At 36.8% G+C, this 16539-nt stretch overlaps 1 protein-coding gene across 1 annotated transcript in view; it reads right to left on the reverse strand.

The window, feature by feature from the left end:
• Positions 1-16539, reverse strand: part of LRRC72 (leucine rich repeat containing 72) — a 56197-nt gene that overhangs the window by 10981 nt on the left and 28677 nt on the right. Inside the window, exons 4-6 of the mRNA XM_004467958.4 lie at positions 8822-8903; positions 7989-8099; positions 131-220 (exon numbers count right to left, since the gene is read on the reverse strand). Coding sequence (XP_004468015.2) covers positions 131-220; positions 7989-8099; positions 8822-8903 — 283 coding nt within the window. The remainder of the gene's footprint in view (positions 1-130; positions 221-7988; positions 8100-8821; positions 8904-16539) is intronic.

Here is a 16539-nt window from a genome sequence, read left to right on the forward strand (position 1 = left end):
TGGTCGAGGTATCAAAAATAGGTCATGGAAAAACTTTCATTCACAAAGAAAATTACTTTCAACATCGTTAAAGCACAGAATTATAAGACTGCTTCTCAAACACTTCTCTGCAAGAAAGAGGCATCCTTACGATTTCGGTCAAGCACCTCCACTCCTGGAAGGTGATAGATCACATGTAAACGGTAGAAGTTATATTGGGTCAAAGGGTTTTGGTAGAGACCTGCAAAGAATGAATCCAAATTAAAATACCAGTTTTAGAAATTTTATTTATTTAGAAATTAAATTTATCACTTGATAAAATATAGGGAATTGCAGGGTTAATGTAAAACATAAGGATATGTAAAGCTCTGCTCCATAAACCAAACCAATGGCCTGCTTATTCAGAGCAGCCCTTCATTTTCCTCTCTATTAAATTCATTCAACAAATATTTATTGAGTACTTACTATCTGTTAGGAAGTGGACTAGGTGTTAGAGACATATCATTGTCCCATATCTGACCCAAATGAGGAAAATATTAATATGCCCATAAGTAAATTAGTAGAGAAAGAACTAGATATTAGTTGTATGAGAGTCCTGCCTCTGCTTTTTATTCAAGCATTTGTCTGCTTGGTTCCATTCTCTGTGTCTCAAAGTCACAAGGGTGCTGGATGTGGAGGTGGGGCAGAGATGCACTACACCTCGCACTAATAGAAATTTCTTCCTCATGCTCCACGCCAATGTGCATAATTTAGAATATGTAAATGTCAGAAGCAGCTTCGGTCTCAGCAGGAGCTGAGGTGGCAGACGTGGGCCTGGCATGTTTTCTAGTTCTGATGAGATGTGGGTGGCTCTGACGTTCTTGTGAGCAGGAGCTAAGAGAAGTAATAAATCATACTCTCCAGTACAGGGACTGGAGATGAGATGGCGTTTCTGATATCACACCTGTTAGGGAACAACATATTAGTACATTTAAAAAACCCCAAAATCTTCGAATAGAGGTTGTGAGGCTTTTGTTTTTCAAGAAAAAGGTATTCTCCCTATTTATCCTTAGATAATGTTAAGCAGGGTGACTTAAGTGCACGATGAAAGAAATTTTCTTGATTTCCAGTTGGAAATTTGGATTTGGATTCTGCCTACATGCAATTTCTAAAACACACTCCTGGAAAATAATCTATTGAGAACCACTAGATGGCAGTAGCAGAAAGAGCTCTAGCAATTGCACAAATATAACACTCAACAAAATGAAGCTCTTCTAATGATGTGTTAAATTTAAGAGTAATGCGGGCACATTTTGTCTATTTACAAAATACAAAGAGGTATGATAAAGGCATGGAAATATTAAGCATTAGAAACCTAGAAAATAGCTACTTGGTATTTGTAAAGAACTGTCTGTAACCTAAAGATGGGGAGGTGAGGAGAGACCATGCTAAAAGACAACCAACTCTTTAGATGAAACCTGAAAAAGTTGATCATCTGGATGCTTTCTGTGTAGGTAGTAAAACTTCCTGCTATTTGCCGTATAAACACGAAATTTTCTGACTAATAAAATCATTATACATAGCTGTTCCCCAGGGAAAACATGCGCTTTAGAGGGCCTTAAAGCAGACAATGGAAGACACCTGGTGCAGAGTGAGGCCCTGCGTGAAGGAAACATAAAGCCAGGAGCAAAAGAGGAATTTAAAAGAAAGAAAATACGTACTGGGAAAATGAGAGGAAAATCGAAATGGAAATTTTCCAAAATTCCTTAAGTGACAAAAATGGCTTGCATTTTCCTTTTTCAAAAGAGAAGGAATTTAAAGTAATAAATAATTATATCTACAGGACTATAAGAGAACAGAACAGATGTATATTAAACCAGTAATAAGGGCAGATTTTTTTAAAAAACAGGGATCATGCATTATATTTTGAACTAGAGAGCAGAGAAAAGGATATCCTTCAAGGATGTAAAAGCAAAACACAGTTGTTTTTTATTGAGAATTTAGAGGGAAGAAAAAGTCATGAATGCTTTAATGCAGATGTGGTTAGTTTCTTGAGGAATCACATCTGACACCTCATAACCCTGAAACACATTATAGCAGCTGTAGAGTTATGCACATGCTGCTAACAGCAAATGTACCCTCAGCTTTCAGTGATGTTTATTCTTGGTATACTCTTTTCATATTCTTTTTTCCTTCTGTAAACCTTATGTAAACTTTACTATTTAATTTCTTTCTTTCTTTCTTCTTTTTTTGTCCTAGTCCTTAGTTAAGTAACATTTTATGTAGATGTAAAGACTTCAACTTGAGCTAAACAAAACACAAATCTTGGATTCACTACTCTTAAATTACTTACTTGGAAAGTGCTTCAATACTTAAAACTCAGCGTGCTTGTGGTGATTCACCATTCATTGCATGATAAAGTAAAGTCTGAGTGACAGCAAATCAGAAAACTAGGCTGTTAGCCCAGACTTTGCCTAAATTAACATTTAAAAAAGTAAATAGAATTAAATAATTTGAAAGGCATTTCATCTTTATTTTTCTTCACTTTTTTCCTAGCTCTTAAAGTTGGGAAGGGAGCAATCACATTTTCAGCTCTCTCTTTTTTCTCCTATACTATTAAACATTTAAATTTTCAGATTTATGAGTTTTGGATTGATGCTACTAGAATTACCATAAATTAAGTTTCTAAGATATGAAATTGGTTTCCTGTGTCTGAAAGTTCTAAAACCTTCTATGATGTATGGGCACATTCCTTTAGAAAACTATGAAAGTGAAATTGCTTACACTTTCACTTTCAATAGGTTAATACTATTTAATCCACCTTCCCTCTAGGCTACTTATTGAATACACCTTAGTGGCGCCAGCAATGTCTCGCTTATCTTAATTTGGGATTCTGTGTCTAAGCAATTCACATTTACCCAATAATATATCAAAATACCTATCTTACTGCATATACTTGAGTTACATGAGTTACATGTGTGAAGCTACTTATTACTGAAGTGGATAAGAAAAAAAATCAACTAAGTATTTCGTTCCAATTATTTTTTTTAACTTTAAAATCAGAATTTTAAAAAATCATCATTAAAATTAACCCCACTGTTTTTAAGGCAGTCTTTAAAGAATGTTGATGCCATTAATAAGGTTCCAACACATCCATATTAACAGATGGGGAAAATAGTAGTATAAAGAGGTTAAAAGCAGTTATATTCTGTGCCTATAGAGAACAGCTGTCAATGGTCAGACACCAAGATTTTAGGGTTCTGGGTTAAAGTTACTTAGTAAGGTCAGCATCTTCACTATCACTACCTTATCTTAACTAAAATCTGTGGGCAACCGTGCACCAAATGATTTTTATCAAATAAGGAAATTATTCCTTAATTTTAAAAGGCAAAAATATGATAAAGCAGTGAATGAGAAAGGTGAGGAGGTCAGAACATTCTCTTCTTTGGGGCAAAGAACAGTGAAAGACCCTTATGGTTCTTTCGGTTAGGAGGATCATTTTGTTTTGCTTTTTATTTAGGAGGGTAAGTGGGGTAGTCCCACCTTCAGAGGCATTTCAGGTAAAAAGGCTCAAATGAAGAGACCCTCAAGATCATGGTTCCATCCCCACCTCCCAGCATCCTTTGCCCTCTTTTTCAGAGAAGTTGTGAGTTTACAAAACAATCATGCATACCATACAGGAGTCCCGTACATCGTTCCACCACTAACACCATGCATTGCTGTGGAATATTTGTTACAGATGACGAAAGAACATCATTTGAACTTCATATACTACAGCTCACTGTCGTCCGTATCTTACAGCATCCTTCTTAGCATCCTGGCTGTGCTTGCGTTAGCAGGGGACTGGGCCCCAGTAATGAAAAGTAATCAAGATTTAACATCTCAGAATCCTCAGGATTAAGGAATAAAATATGGACTAGAGTGGACTTACTGGTATTCCACTAAGACTTATTGTGATTCTAGCAATGGAAATTATATCATTGATGGGGAGACAGTGGCCGCTGGAGATGCTGAAGGCAGGGAAAGGGAAAAAGAGGTGTAATACAGGGGCATTTTCAGGACTTGGAATTGGCCTGAATGTCATTACAACAGCAGATACAGGCCATTTGTATATCCTGCCATAACCTACAGAATTGAGGAGGAGAGAGTGTAAACTTCAATGTAAACTATAATCCATGCTCCAAATGTGTTCATCGATTGCAATGAATGTACCACTCTAATGAAAGAAGTTGTTAATGTAGGGAAGGGTGGGAGGTGTGGAGTGGGACATATGGGAATCCCATATATTTTTGTGTGTAATATTTTGTGTCATCTAAGTATCTTTAAACATATATATATACATATATATACATATATGTATATATATATATATATATTTTTTTAAGTGTTAAGAGCTGTTTCCACACACAAGTGGAGAGCTCTCCTGAAAGGGAGACTAATCCTGAAGCTCTGCAAGGAAGGAGGTCTTAAAAATCATGCAATCGAGGGGGACTAAGTTTAATGAACGATAGACTATTGTAGGAGAAATGAGGAAGCTGACAGTTTAGGAAGAGGAGAATGGGTTAAGTGTTTTTAGTTGCTGCTGCGGTTGGCACTGGTGGTGGTAGTGCTGCTTTCTCCCTTTGTGGTGGAAAAGGGGCAGGGAAACTGCAGGTCTGTGGAAGTTACTGGCCATTATGTGATTTTTGACACAGTGAGATTCTGATTTAGAAGGAGGGTGGAGGATGGAGGGAAGGGGGAAATGGAACTGAAGAGGAAGGGTGTGGAAAGGTAGACTGCCTGAAGAGAAGAGGTGGGGCCCTCCTGACTCAGCCTGGAAGTCAGGAATTGCAGTCACTAGGACCTCACACTCTGCAGCTGGTTTTAGGCCTCCCTGAAGCTCCCAGCCATGTGTCTCCTGGGCAAGTACTTGGCAATTCTCCTCATAAATGCCAGTGGAGGGTGCAATGCTGAAATGGATTAACCCTCCAGGCTATTTTCTCACCCTCTGAAGAACTTGCATTTGAAGTGGAATAATGCCTTAGATTTTTATATGGTCTTACAACATGAAAAGACAAATAAAAATTCTATCATTTGAAAATACACATATTTGCCTTTTAGTTAGTGAGGTAAATCTAATCTGTGATTGCAAATGAGGCTCATAGAAACATAATCTGAGGACTTTGCTGCACAAATAAAATTAATATTATGTAAATACAAATATTTTTTCCTCTTACAATACCTATCACGAAAATAGCGCACAGATTCAGAATGTGAATATTTGCTACAGAGAGTTTTCAGAAAATTCTTTTTTGTAGTTGGGCATAGTATTCTCTCTACCTCAAAAAGTGATCCTGCTATAAGATTCTCAGTTGGACAATTATATAACTTGAATTAACTCACAATGATTTTAGGTAAAGGACACTTACATTGTCGTGACAGCTAAAATGTGGACAATTACACTACCAGGCGCCACTGACAGAGAAGGCTTTAAAAGAATTACATAAGGTATCTCCCAAGAGCCCCCACCTCAGGGCTTTCACAGTTCTGCACTTGAGGACATGGGTAATGAGTGGGGCATGGAATGGATTTCAGGCTCACTTCACTCCAGGGCTGGGCACCCTTGTGCAGGGCACAACACTGTTTACTACTGTTTATTGCTATCAAGATGATGTTGTATAACATAAATTTGCTTAAATCATTAAGTTCTTACATTTAGAAAACTGTCCAAATAGTTTCTAGGAAAGCCACTCCAGCTCTCTAAAAAATATTTAGGCTAAGAGGATAAAACTAAGTTCCATTAGGTCCAGACTGGGTCTTTCTTGTTCACCTTTGTATCCCTATTATCTAATAGACTGTCATATAGTAAGCGTGCAATCAACATTTATTGAATGAATGAATGACAAACATTACATGAATATATAAATGAGGGAAGCAGACTTGGCCCAGTGGTTAGGGCATCCGCCTACCACGTGGGAGGTCCACGGTTCAAACCCCGGGCCTCCTTGACCCGTGTGGAGCTGGCCCATGCGCAGTGCTGATGCGTGCAAGGAGTGCCGTGCCATGCAGGGGTGTCCTCTGCATAGGGGAGCCCCACGTGCAAGGAGTGCGCCCTGTAAGGAAAGCCACCCAGTGCAAAAGAAAGTGCAGCCTGCCCAGGAATGGCACCGCAAACATGGAGAGCTGGCACAACAAGATGACGCAACAAAAAGAAACACAGATTCCTGGTGCCACTGATAAGGATAGAAGTGGTCACGAAAAAACATGCAGCAAATGGACACAGAGAGCAGACAACTGGGGGGGGGGGGGTGGAATAAATAAAAAATAAATCTTAAAAAAAATATATATATATATATAAATGATAAATAAATGAAACAAGGCATGAGTTTGAGTCTCAACATTCCTTAGTTTGGTTAAATCTCTGAACCTTGCATGTTGGAAACATTACAAATCCTAATCATCTCATAGGATTGCTATGAAGATTTAAGTGAGACTATGATAAGAAAACATTTTTCTCCAAAGGAAAAATATTCAAAGATGTTATAATGATTATTATTTAGAATGTCAGGTATATTTTCTCAAATTTATTAACTAATTAACAGACTTTCTAGACTGTATATATCTTAACTTAATTCAATATGTAAATTATATAATCCACAATAAAACAACTTTTGATTTTGTTCCTGTTTCAAAATATTGATGAGCAATGCTTTTTTAAAAAATACAATGTTTTACAGAGTTACCTTAATGTTAAAAGTGACCCTGAGAAGTATTAGCCTCATTTTACAGAAAAACAAGGATAAGCAAGTTCTGGATCTAGGATAACCAATTCTTTAATCGTAAAAGCCTTTGTTCAGCATAGAATGGTTAGATAATTCAAATATGCAAGCCAGTCCTGAGTCTTTCCTAGACGACCAGAAAGCTCTAAGAAATTCCTAACAGCCAGTGGCCTCATCACGTTGCCAAAATAAGCAAGAAATTGCCATCACCTTGGTATGACTTTATGTTTGCATTTAATGAATCTACCTAGAAGCACAAAAACTAATTTTCTTCTATCTGCTAGACATAACTGATTACACTGAAAACACACAAAAATTTAAGTCACTCTTTATATATTGATCTGATCAAGAATTCCACCATCAACATCAGTTTACATGTATACAAAACAATGTCCCAGATGAATAGTAAAAAACATTTCAAGACATATATTAAAAATCTCCAAACTCAAAAGTTTGAAAAGCCCTTCATGTATCTAGGGTCTTTTACCTTAATATGCCTCAGAACACTTTGTCTTGAATTACGGTTGTATATGCTCATTTCCCCTTCAAAATCATGAGTGAGTAGGGACTGTGTAGTATTTATTTTCAACCCATCTCTCACCTCCTCCCAATACTGAGTTCAGTTCCTTCCTGGTTGTGAGTCAATATACATGAATGAAGTTTGTTGTTTGTTCAACTGAAGGATTAAAATGTATTTTTTTTAGACATCAGCTTTATTGTAATATAATTTACATACCACACACTTCACTCATTTAAAATGAAAATTCAATGGGTTTTAGTGCAGTGACAAAGTTGTGCAACCACCACCACAGTCAGTTTTAGAATATTTTCTTCACTCCAAAAAGGTAGCCGGTGCTGTTCAGTTATCACCTCTTAACCGCCTTATCATCACCACTAATCTATTTTAAAATGAAACTAATAGCTACCTCTCAGTGTTGCTGTGTCTATAGATGTTGCACATAAACGGAATCATGTAATATATGTTTTAAAATTGCTTTTGAGGTAAGATTAAAAAATACATATTTACATCTTTTTAACATCTTTTGTTACTTTTATCATTTTCATTTGAAATGCCACATCATTTCACAAAAATTTTTTTTACCCATTATTCTTTCAAAATCATATATGAAAAAAGAATAAAATTTCATCTCATTTTCAGTAATATCTGAGTATTTTAGCTATAATAATTGCTCTTCTAATTTTAAACCTGAAAAATGGAAAAATTCTTCACTTTATTTTAACTAATGGCCACATATAAGTGCAAATTGATACTTAGGATCTTCAGATTTAGCATTCCCTTTAATTCCTTCATTGTTGCATCAATGTTTGTTAATTCATTGTGGTGTAGCATGAGGATATGCAATGAAGGCAAATAGTGCAGGCCTGTAAAAAACAAACAAACCTTTTTACCATATTTTAAACATTTAAAAATAATGAATAAATGATTAGCAAAACAAAGACTACATTACAAATAATGAAAGGAGGAATGATACTTAATATTATGAGTTTTTACTAAGAACATAATTGAGGGTAGTGGATGTGGCTCTAGCAGTTGAGCGCCTGCTTCCCAAATGGGAGGACCCAGGTTCGGTTCCCAGTGCCTCCTAAACAGTAGCAGGAACAACAAGCAAACCAAAGGAAGGGACCAATTCAGGGGAGCTGATGTGACTCAGTGATTGAGTGCCAACTTCCCACACTTGAGATCCAGGGTTCAGTCCCTGGCCTTGATACCTCAAAAAACAAACAAAAACACACACAATTGATCAAATGATCAATTGCAATATGGGAATATAGAATCTATTTCTTTCCATTGTTATTGTTTTAATTTTTTTTTGCCTGTAGAAATTATTTTGTTTGTTTGGTTGCTTTGGGTGGGGTTATGTTCTTTTCTTCTTCTGGCAAATATAATTTAGATTTATAAAACCAAACCAACAGCACTTTTCTTACAATGAAATGTAAATAAAAACATTACCAAATGATAGATTCCATCACATAACCTAACAGAAATGTTTAAACATATTTTTACCCATCATTAGCAATATCACAATTGAAGATTATAACTTCATTGAAATTTGTACAATTGACAGGTAAAATTTAAGACATACCTTCTATATCAAATATTCCATTGTTGTTTAGATACAGTTCTGTCAGACAGTAGTTTCTAGTTAAAAAGGTTATCCCATGGAGCTGAAAATGAAAGAGAAAAAATATTTTCTACATTAATTTTATATTTTTTTAAATTTAAAAAATTTTTTGTAATAAAACAATAAGCATTGAATTTTGCTACCATAATTAATTTTTTTAGATCTAGACTGTTCTTGAGGACAGTGCGAGGAAAAGGATGTTTTAAGCTAACTTAAAACAAACTGCTCTGACCACATCTGGGCCAAACTCCCTTGCATGGTTTTCAAAGCCTCTGTTATCTGGCCTAGCCCTTTTGCTCTAACAATATTTTTCCCAGTTCTACTCCATACATTTTCATTGGATCTAGCATCACATATCCATCAAGTCACCAAAAATATTATTAATTGCCTATTATATGCCAAGGCTCTGTCCTCAGATGATGCCAAGGCCATTTCCGATATGTTTACTAATTAGGATTTTCTTTTCTGCATATCTTCTCTTCCTGGTATATGTCTGCTCATTCTTAAGAACAAGCCCCAGGCCAGCAAGGCACAGCACACTATACAATGCCACAGGAGGTTTCTGCTGTTCCAGAGATTTGTTTGAAAACATCCTTTGATCTTCTTGCATCTCTGTCTTCTTGCTTTGTTATGCCCTACTTTTGTTTCTACAAACTCTCACCTCCTCCAGATCTTTTGTGTCAGAGCTCCTGAATAATGGTCTAATTCTGTGCTATATTTCTTTATGCTGCAGTCTGAAAACCATCTCCTCTTCTCTGGCACGCTGTCATTCTGATAAACAGATTCCTAAGTTTAGCTGAGGACTCTGGAATCTGCATAAAGTCGGGAAGTAACTTTGCCAGGTCAGGCCCAGCGCCAACAACTCTAAACCAGGCACCATCCACAACTAGAAGGCAAAGCCCAGCATAAACCTGTTACTTATACATAACTTTCAAATTCCATCTTTTTTTAACAAGGTCTTTCCCGGTAACTCCATCTTCTTGACTACCCCGACATTTAGTTTGACTTGCACAACTGATCATGTGATCCACTAGAGTTTTTTGTCTTTCTAAAGAAAAGAAACTATAAATCTCTTAGAGTATTCTTTTAAAGTATCTTGTCCTTTCCATTTCCCCACCCTCCTCACAAAATGGGAGTCACACTGTTAATGCTAGATTTTCTAAGTTCAGTGTATATGAATGGGAAATAATCAAAAACATTCTTGAAATTCTCAAATACAATACAATAAAGATATGGGGTATTCAATTCTAAACATTATGTCTTTTATGCCTACAAAAGTTTAAGAACCATTGAGTTAGATTAAAGGAAGTAAAGGCAAATGTTACAAGCATTGAATTCCTAGCCAGTTGGAGAGTAAATAAAGAACTCAAAAATGTTTCTGTAACTTTGTAATGATAACCTAATGTATTTTAATACTAAGTCTATAACTTTAATATAAGTTAATATGTTTGTTTGAGTTGCAAGGATGAGACTTGATACAGTAACAGAGGAGGGGCAGGTAGGGTCTAAGGTTGGCAGGTAAATTAAGTATAAGATACCTTGACCATCAAGCAGAGAGAACATCCTCATGAACTAGTTATTGATCAAGTATTTAGTAGTATTTAGTGCTTTATATGTGTCAAAATATATGCCCTTGATTGTAAATTAGTTTTGTGTTTTTATTAAAGCTTATCAGAGAAATGAACTATGTTCACCAGTTATATAGAACTATTTAGTCTTTTGTGAATAGATTTCATATAGACAGATACCAACTCCTCTGACTTAATAAACATTTATTGGAAATTTTATTCATGCAACTCTCACATCTCAGAAAAAACATTTTTGATTTGTATCAAAAGTTTGAATACTGGTATATTTAATTGATTGTCTCCCTTCTATCTGCAACACTCACAAGTTCTGAAGCTATAAAAGGCGACTGTGCTGTTCATCTCATTGTTTCACACATTCATTTCCACTGAATTACAGCTGCACTTATGCAGAAGGACCACCAATAGTTTCACCACGGCTTCTGTTAACTCACAAAAGTAGCCATGCTTCCCCTGGGCAGGAGTAGCTGTCAAGGCAGGAAGGTATGAGTGCCAGTTGGCTTCCTGTCTTTTTCCATTTTCTCTCCTGGCCTTCTGGCAGTAATCCACTCCTTTCCTTCTCCCGCTCACCACTCCCTGCTCTAATAATAGCCACACCTGACATCAGCATAGGAAAAGAACATCAGTGGAAACCATGACTTTTTCTTCTCTCTTTTTCCAGTCACCTGCCCAACCACACATTGACTGAACATTACTAATTAGTTGAGGCTTTGTCTTGCTTTACTCATTAACACAGGTAGAATTCTAATAAATTCAACAGTTTCATCTTACCATGGAATCACAGTTTCCTCAAGAGCATTAACAATCCTCGGGACACGGTTACTGGGATTTTAAGACTGTACTGTTTGTTGGGTGGGTATGAATGGGAATAGAGTGGCAAGAGACAACCCAGATCATGAGAGCCTTCAGGTGCTATTGAAAGATTTTGTATAGAGGAAAGTTATTGTCCAATTTTAGTTTAGAAAGAAAACGGCAGAGTGGAAAAAAGATAGAGAGGATCGTAAGTGTAATGGCACCTGATAAATAAGGAGGTGGTTACCCTAATTCAGGTTAACATGATGGTGGCCCAAAGTAGAGTAATGGCAGTAGAAGATGAGCCATGAGGGAATTGAGAAATGGTTCCAAGGTAGAATTCCCAGGACTTAAAACACAATTGCAATGTATCAGGTTGTTAAAGTCAAGATCTAGGAACAGGAATTGGAAGACATTATGATTTTCCTGATACTCAAGCCCTTATTAAAGTAAAATTTTATTATGATTATCAATTAATAGATATATACTGGGAATGGATGTAGTTCAGTGGTTGAGAGCCTGGTTCCCATCTATGAAGTCCCAAGTTCAATGTTACACACTATTGATTATACGGATTGCTCTAGGACTGATTTTTTTTCCTTAAAAAAAAGTATTTTTTTGATATTTAATCTGACATTTGAAAATCACATATTTACTCAAGTCTTAGCACTTAGCAAGTGCTTAATAATGGTAACTATTATGTATTATTATTATTACCATTATTACCCCTTTTTATAGAGCTAAGAGCTCTTATACTTAAGGTAAAGCATTTACAGGGAATTACAGAAGCATTTATAGGTAGGAAAATGTTTCTAGTATAAATTTAAAATTAAGGAGGCATTCTTGTAGGCAGGGTTTTTTAAAACCTTGGCACTATTGACATTTTTGTATGCCAGACAATTCTTCATTGTGGGGGCTGTCCTGTGAATTGTACAATGTTTAGCAACATCCCTGGCATCTAACCACTAGATGCCAGTGAGAACCCCAACTCCTAGTCATGACAATCAAAATGTCTCTAGATATTGCAAAATGCTACTTGGTGGGGAAATCCCCTCCAGTTAAGAACCTCTGATTTAGAGGAAGGATTTAGATGAAGGAGAGGAGAATTACATTTATGAAGTACTTATTATGAGCCAGATACTGAGCTGGATGCTGTCACAGACACTATTTAATATGGTCCGTACAAGAGCCTCATGCTGTTTGTTTTATCTCCAGTTTGCTGGTTGGAAACTGAGGCTCGGAGAAGTACTTTTCTCAAAGTCCAGGGATCATAAGCAGCAGAGCAAAGATTCAAACCCCAATTTGTCTGACTTCTAAACTAAATATTGACATAAGTTACATCGCAATTGTCCTCTTTCCCCAAATTATGGGACACTTTTATATACAGGAAACACCCAGAAGACACTATTTTGAAGTATATCAGATGACTAGATTGAGTAAAGAAAAATATATCCCAAATTAATTTTCTTTTAGTATTTCAGCAATAACTCTAATATTCCTAAAACATGTCTAGGTAAAAATATTTGGCCTGAAATGGAAGAAAAGTAGAAAATAAATATAATAGTCTCTGGGCACTTCAATAATACACGATATAACCTCACTATATACTAGGTAAATAAGTAGATAGATATAAGACACAGCAAACTGATGAGGTAGAAATACCATTATTAATTTATTTTAAGATGAGGAAACTATGGCATGGAGAGGTTAAATAACTTGTCCAGGATTACACAGTATTTGGTAGAACAAGGATTTGCCAATGAGTCCAGAGTCCTTGCTGGAAACAACTATACTAACTGGAGGACAGAAAGCCGAGCCCTCCAGCTCAGCTCATTCCCAGAATTGGCCTGAGCAACTGGATTGCCTTGCTCTATTCAGCTGGCATAATCTTAACTTCTCAGATAATTTTGGTTGCTCTCAACAGTAGGCTTTAACCTGGCTGCTCTACCTCAGGCTGGCTTTGGGTTCCAGGCATTGTCCTACCTTGGCCCCACCCCATAAGAGGTGTTTACATTTGTTTCTGAAAACCTAACAGCAGACCCTTGATAGATGCAAATGCTTCCTGGTATGGAATGAATTAGTGTCCCCTGAAAAGATATGTTTAAACCCTAACCCATGGCACTGAATGTGAACTTACTTGGAAATAGTGTATAGCGAAGATGAGATGGAATTGGATGGGTCCTAATCTAAAATGACTGGTGTCCCTATAAGACACAGCCTGAGATTGGAGTGATGCAATTTCAAGACAAGGAATACAAAGGATTGCCAGCAAACACCAGAAGCTGGAAGACAAAAGGGAGGGTTATCCCCTACAGATTTAAGAGGATGCATGGCCCTGTTGACACCTTGATTTTGGATTTCTAGCTGCCAGAATTGTAATACAATACATTCTTGATGTCTTAGCCACCTGCTTTGTGGTACTTTGTTATATTAGCTCTAATAAACTAATATAATAACCAACCAATCCAAACTAAAATAACTACCCAACAGTAGCACTAAATAACACGCAAACAAGTAAGTGCACTTGTTCATGTCTCTATCAACTTTGCCTTTGAGCATTTATCTTTCTCTTCCTGGCACCCTTTTGTCCCTGAGCATCCCATTATTCCCTTTTCCTTCCTAATTTATCCTATTTCAACATGCTTTAGAATCCCATTTTTTTTTTTTTTTTTTAAAGATGTATTTATTTATTTAATTTCCCCCCCTCCCCTGGTTGTCTGTTCTTGGTGTCTATTTGCTGCGTCTTGTTTCTTTGTCCGCTTCTGTTGTCATCAGCGGCACGGGAAGTGTGGGCGGCGCCATTCCTGGGCAGGCTGCTCTTTCTTTTCACGCTGGGCGGCTTTCCTCACGGGCACACTCCTTGCGCGTGGGGCTCCCCCACGCGGGGGACACCCTTTGCGTGGCACGGCACTCCTTGCGCGCATCAGCACTGCGCATGGCCAGCTCCACACGGGTCAAGGAGGCCCGGGGTTTGAACCGCGGACCTCCCATATGGTAGACGGACGCCCTAACCACTGGGCCAAAGTCCGTTTCCCGTAGAATCCCATTTTACAGAGGTAAATTATTATGTGTTTGACTAGGCTTAAGATAAACTATTCCAGAGATATTTTTTAAATTAGAGGATTATGATCAATTAGTCTCTAATTGTTGACTTTATGTCTATTTGAATAGATATTTGAGCTCTGAGGAAACTTCCAGTATCCTTCAAATTATGCCCCATAACAATCCTCTAAGGTATCAGCTTGTAAAATCAACTATGGGAACTATGTCATTAAACTCAAATGGTGTCATCAACATAAAGGATGACTTCAAAAAGCTTCTATTATCATGAAACAAACCAAAGACTTTAGATTTGGAAGAGAACTTCAGAATTATACAAGTTAGATTGTATAGATGAGGATTTCTGGTTAAAGATTTAGGTTGGACATAAACATCCAATTTTTCTCCATCTAAAAGCTCACTTAAAACAACAGTAAGAGAATTGATTTAAAAGGCCTATATCCATAAAGGCATAGAGAACTGGAAATGAGAGAGTAACAATGCCATTTGGAAGCGGAAAGCATATGGTCAAATGATAATAGAATTAAGAGAAATAAGAAAGTCAAATTCTAAATCAGAAGGCAACTTGATACATATTACAATATTCTAAAAAGACGTAATAACTGGAAATGAAGATAAAGGAAAAGGGATTGAATGAGGATTATTGAAAGATATTGAAAAAGTACTTTCATTCATAGAAAATGCTCTTCAGTGTCTCTACCAGGCAACTGAGCCACAACTAACACCAAAAGACTGGAGAGGTTTATTCTCTGGAAAGAATAAAAGACAGAGTTCCTGGACCATTAGACCCCAGGCAAAGTTGAAGGTAAAGGATCCTCAGTGAAAAGAGAAAGATTAAGAGCTAGTATGTACACAGACTATTGAGAAGTTCTAGCCTTCTTTCCCCAGCTTGGCCCTCTGAATATTGGCAGCCACCTCTTTACCTATCAGTAAGGGGCCAGGAATAGGCTTTGTTGGGGAATTTGTCAGTCCAAGAGGAGAGATCTAAAAATCTAAAAATTCTAATATCAGGGTTTTCCACAAAACTTCCCTGCCAGATAAAAGTGAAATTCATAGTGAGCAAGCTTCATCCACACATGAGGATCAGTACTTCTGATCAACATTTTAGACTTCCATCTTATATATGAGCAGATAGTCAAGAACATTTGAGGAAACAATTTTGACATGAAAAAGAGCGATCAAAAGAAATAAATGGAAACAAGATCAATTTAGAGAAAACATTATGCAAATAGCAGAAGCAACAACACTATATTATACTAAAGATATTAGAGAAGAGAGTGTACCCTTGAAACAAGAAATGCAATATAAAAATAAACATTTAAAGGACAAAAAAGAGACCTTGGAATCAAAATCATAAAAGCAGACATAGGACTTAATATAAGAGTTGGAAGAGAACATTGAGGAAATCTCCCAGAAAGTAGAGCCAAATGAAAAAGAAATAGAATATAAGCGAGAAAATGTAATAAAATTAGAAGACCAGTTCAGTAGTTTAGTATTTTCATAGCAGAAGCTCCAGAAAGAGAGAATAGTGAACATGGAAGCGGAAGAAGTCAACAAAATACTTTAAGAAAATTTCTCAAAAATGAAAGACATGCATTCCCATATTGAAAATTCCCAAGCTCAGCATAATGAATTAAAATAAAATTACTTCATTATGAAATGTCAGAACACCAGGGACAAAGATAATATCACAGGTTTCTAGATAGGAAACACATACATACATGCCACATACAAAGGATCAGGACTCCACAAGTCTTCATCTCAGCAACAATCATACTGATAACTAGTAGAAAATTAGGCAAATTAGCTAAAATATTGTTCTAAATATGAGAATCGGTTGGCGTAAACATTTATTAGCTCATGATTTCAGAGGCTGCAAGTCCAAAATCAAGGCACTGGCAAGGCAATGCTTTCTCCCCGAAGTCTGTAGAGTTCTGGTGCTGGCTTACTGCACCCTCCCTTAGTGCTCCTTGACTTGCATCTCTGCCTCCTGTCACATCGGGATCTCTCTCTCCTTGTGTCTCATCTTCCAGTTTCCTTAGACTTCTGGCTTCTTTCTGTGTGGACTACTCTGAATAACTGTGAATCTTCTGCTTATAAAGGACTCTATTTTTTTTTAAGGTTTATTTTATTTATTTATTTCTTCCCACCCCCTTGTTGTTTGCATTTGCTGTGCCTGTTTTCTTTGTTTCTTTAGGAGGCACCAGGAACTGAACCCTTGTCCTCCAACGTGGAGAGAGG

The sequence above is a fragment of the Dasypus novemcinctus genome, chromosome 5 (assembly GCF_030445035.2).
Source record: "Dasypus novemcinctus isolate mDasNov1 chromosome 5, mDasNov1.1.hap2, whole genome shotgun sequence".
Taxonomy (NCBI): Eukaryota; Metazoa; Chordata; class Mammalia; order Cingulata; family Dasypodidae; genus Dasypus; species Dasypus novemcinctus.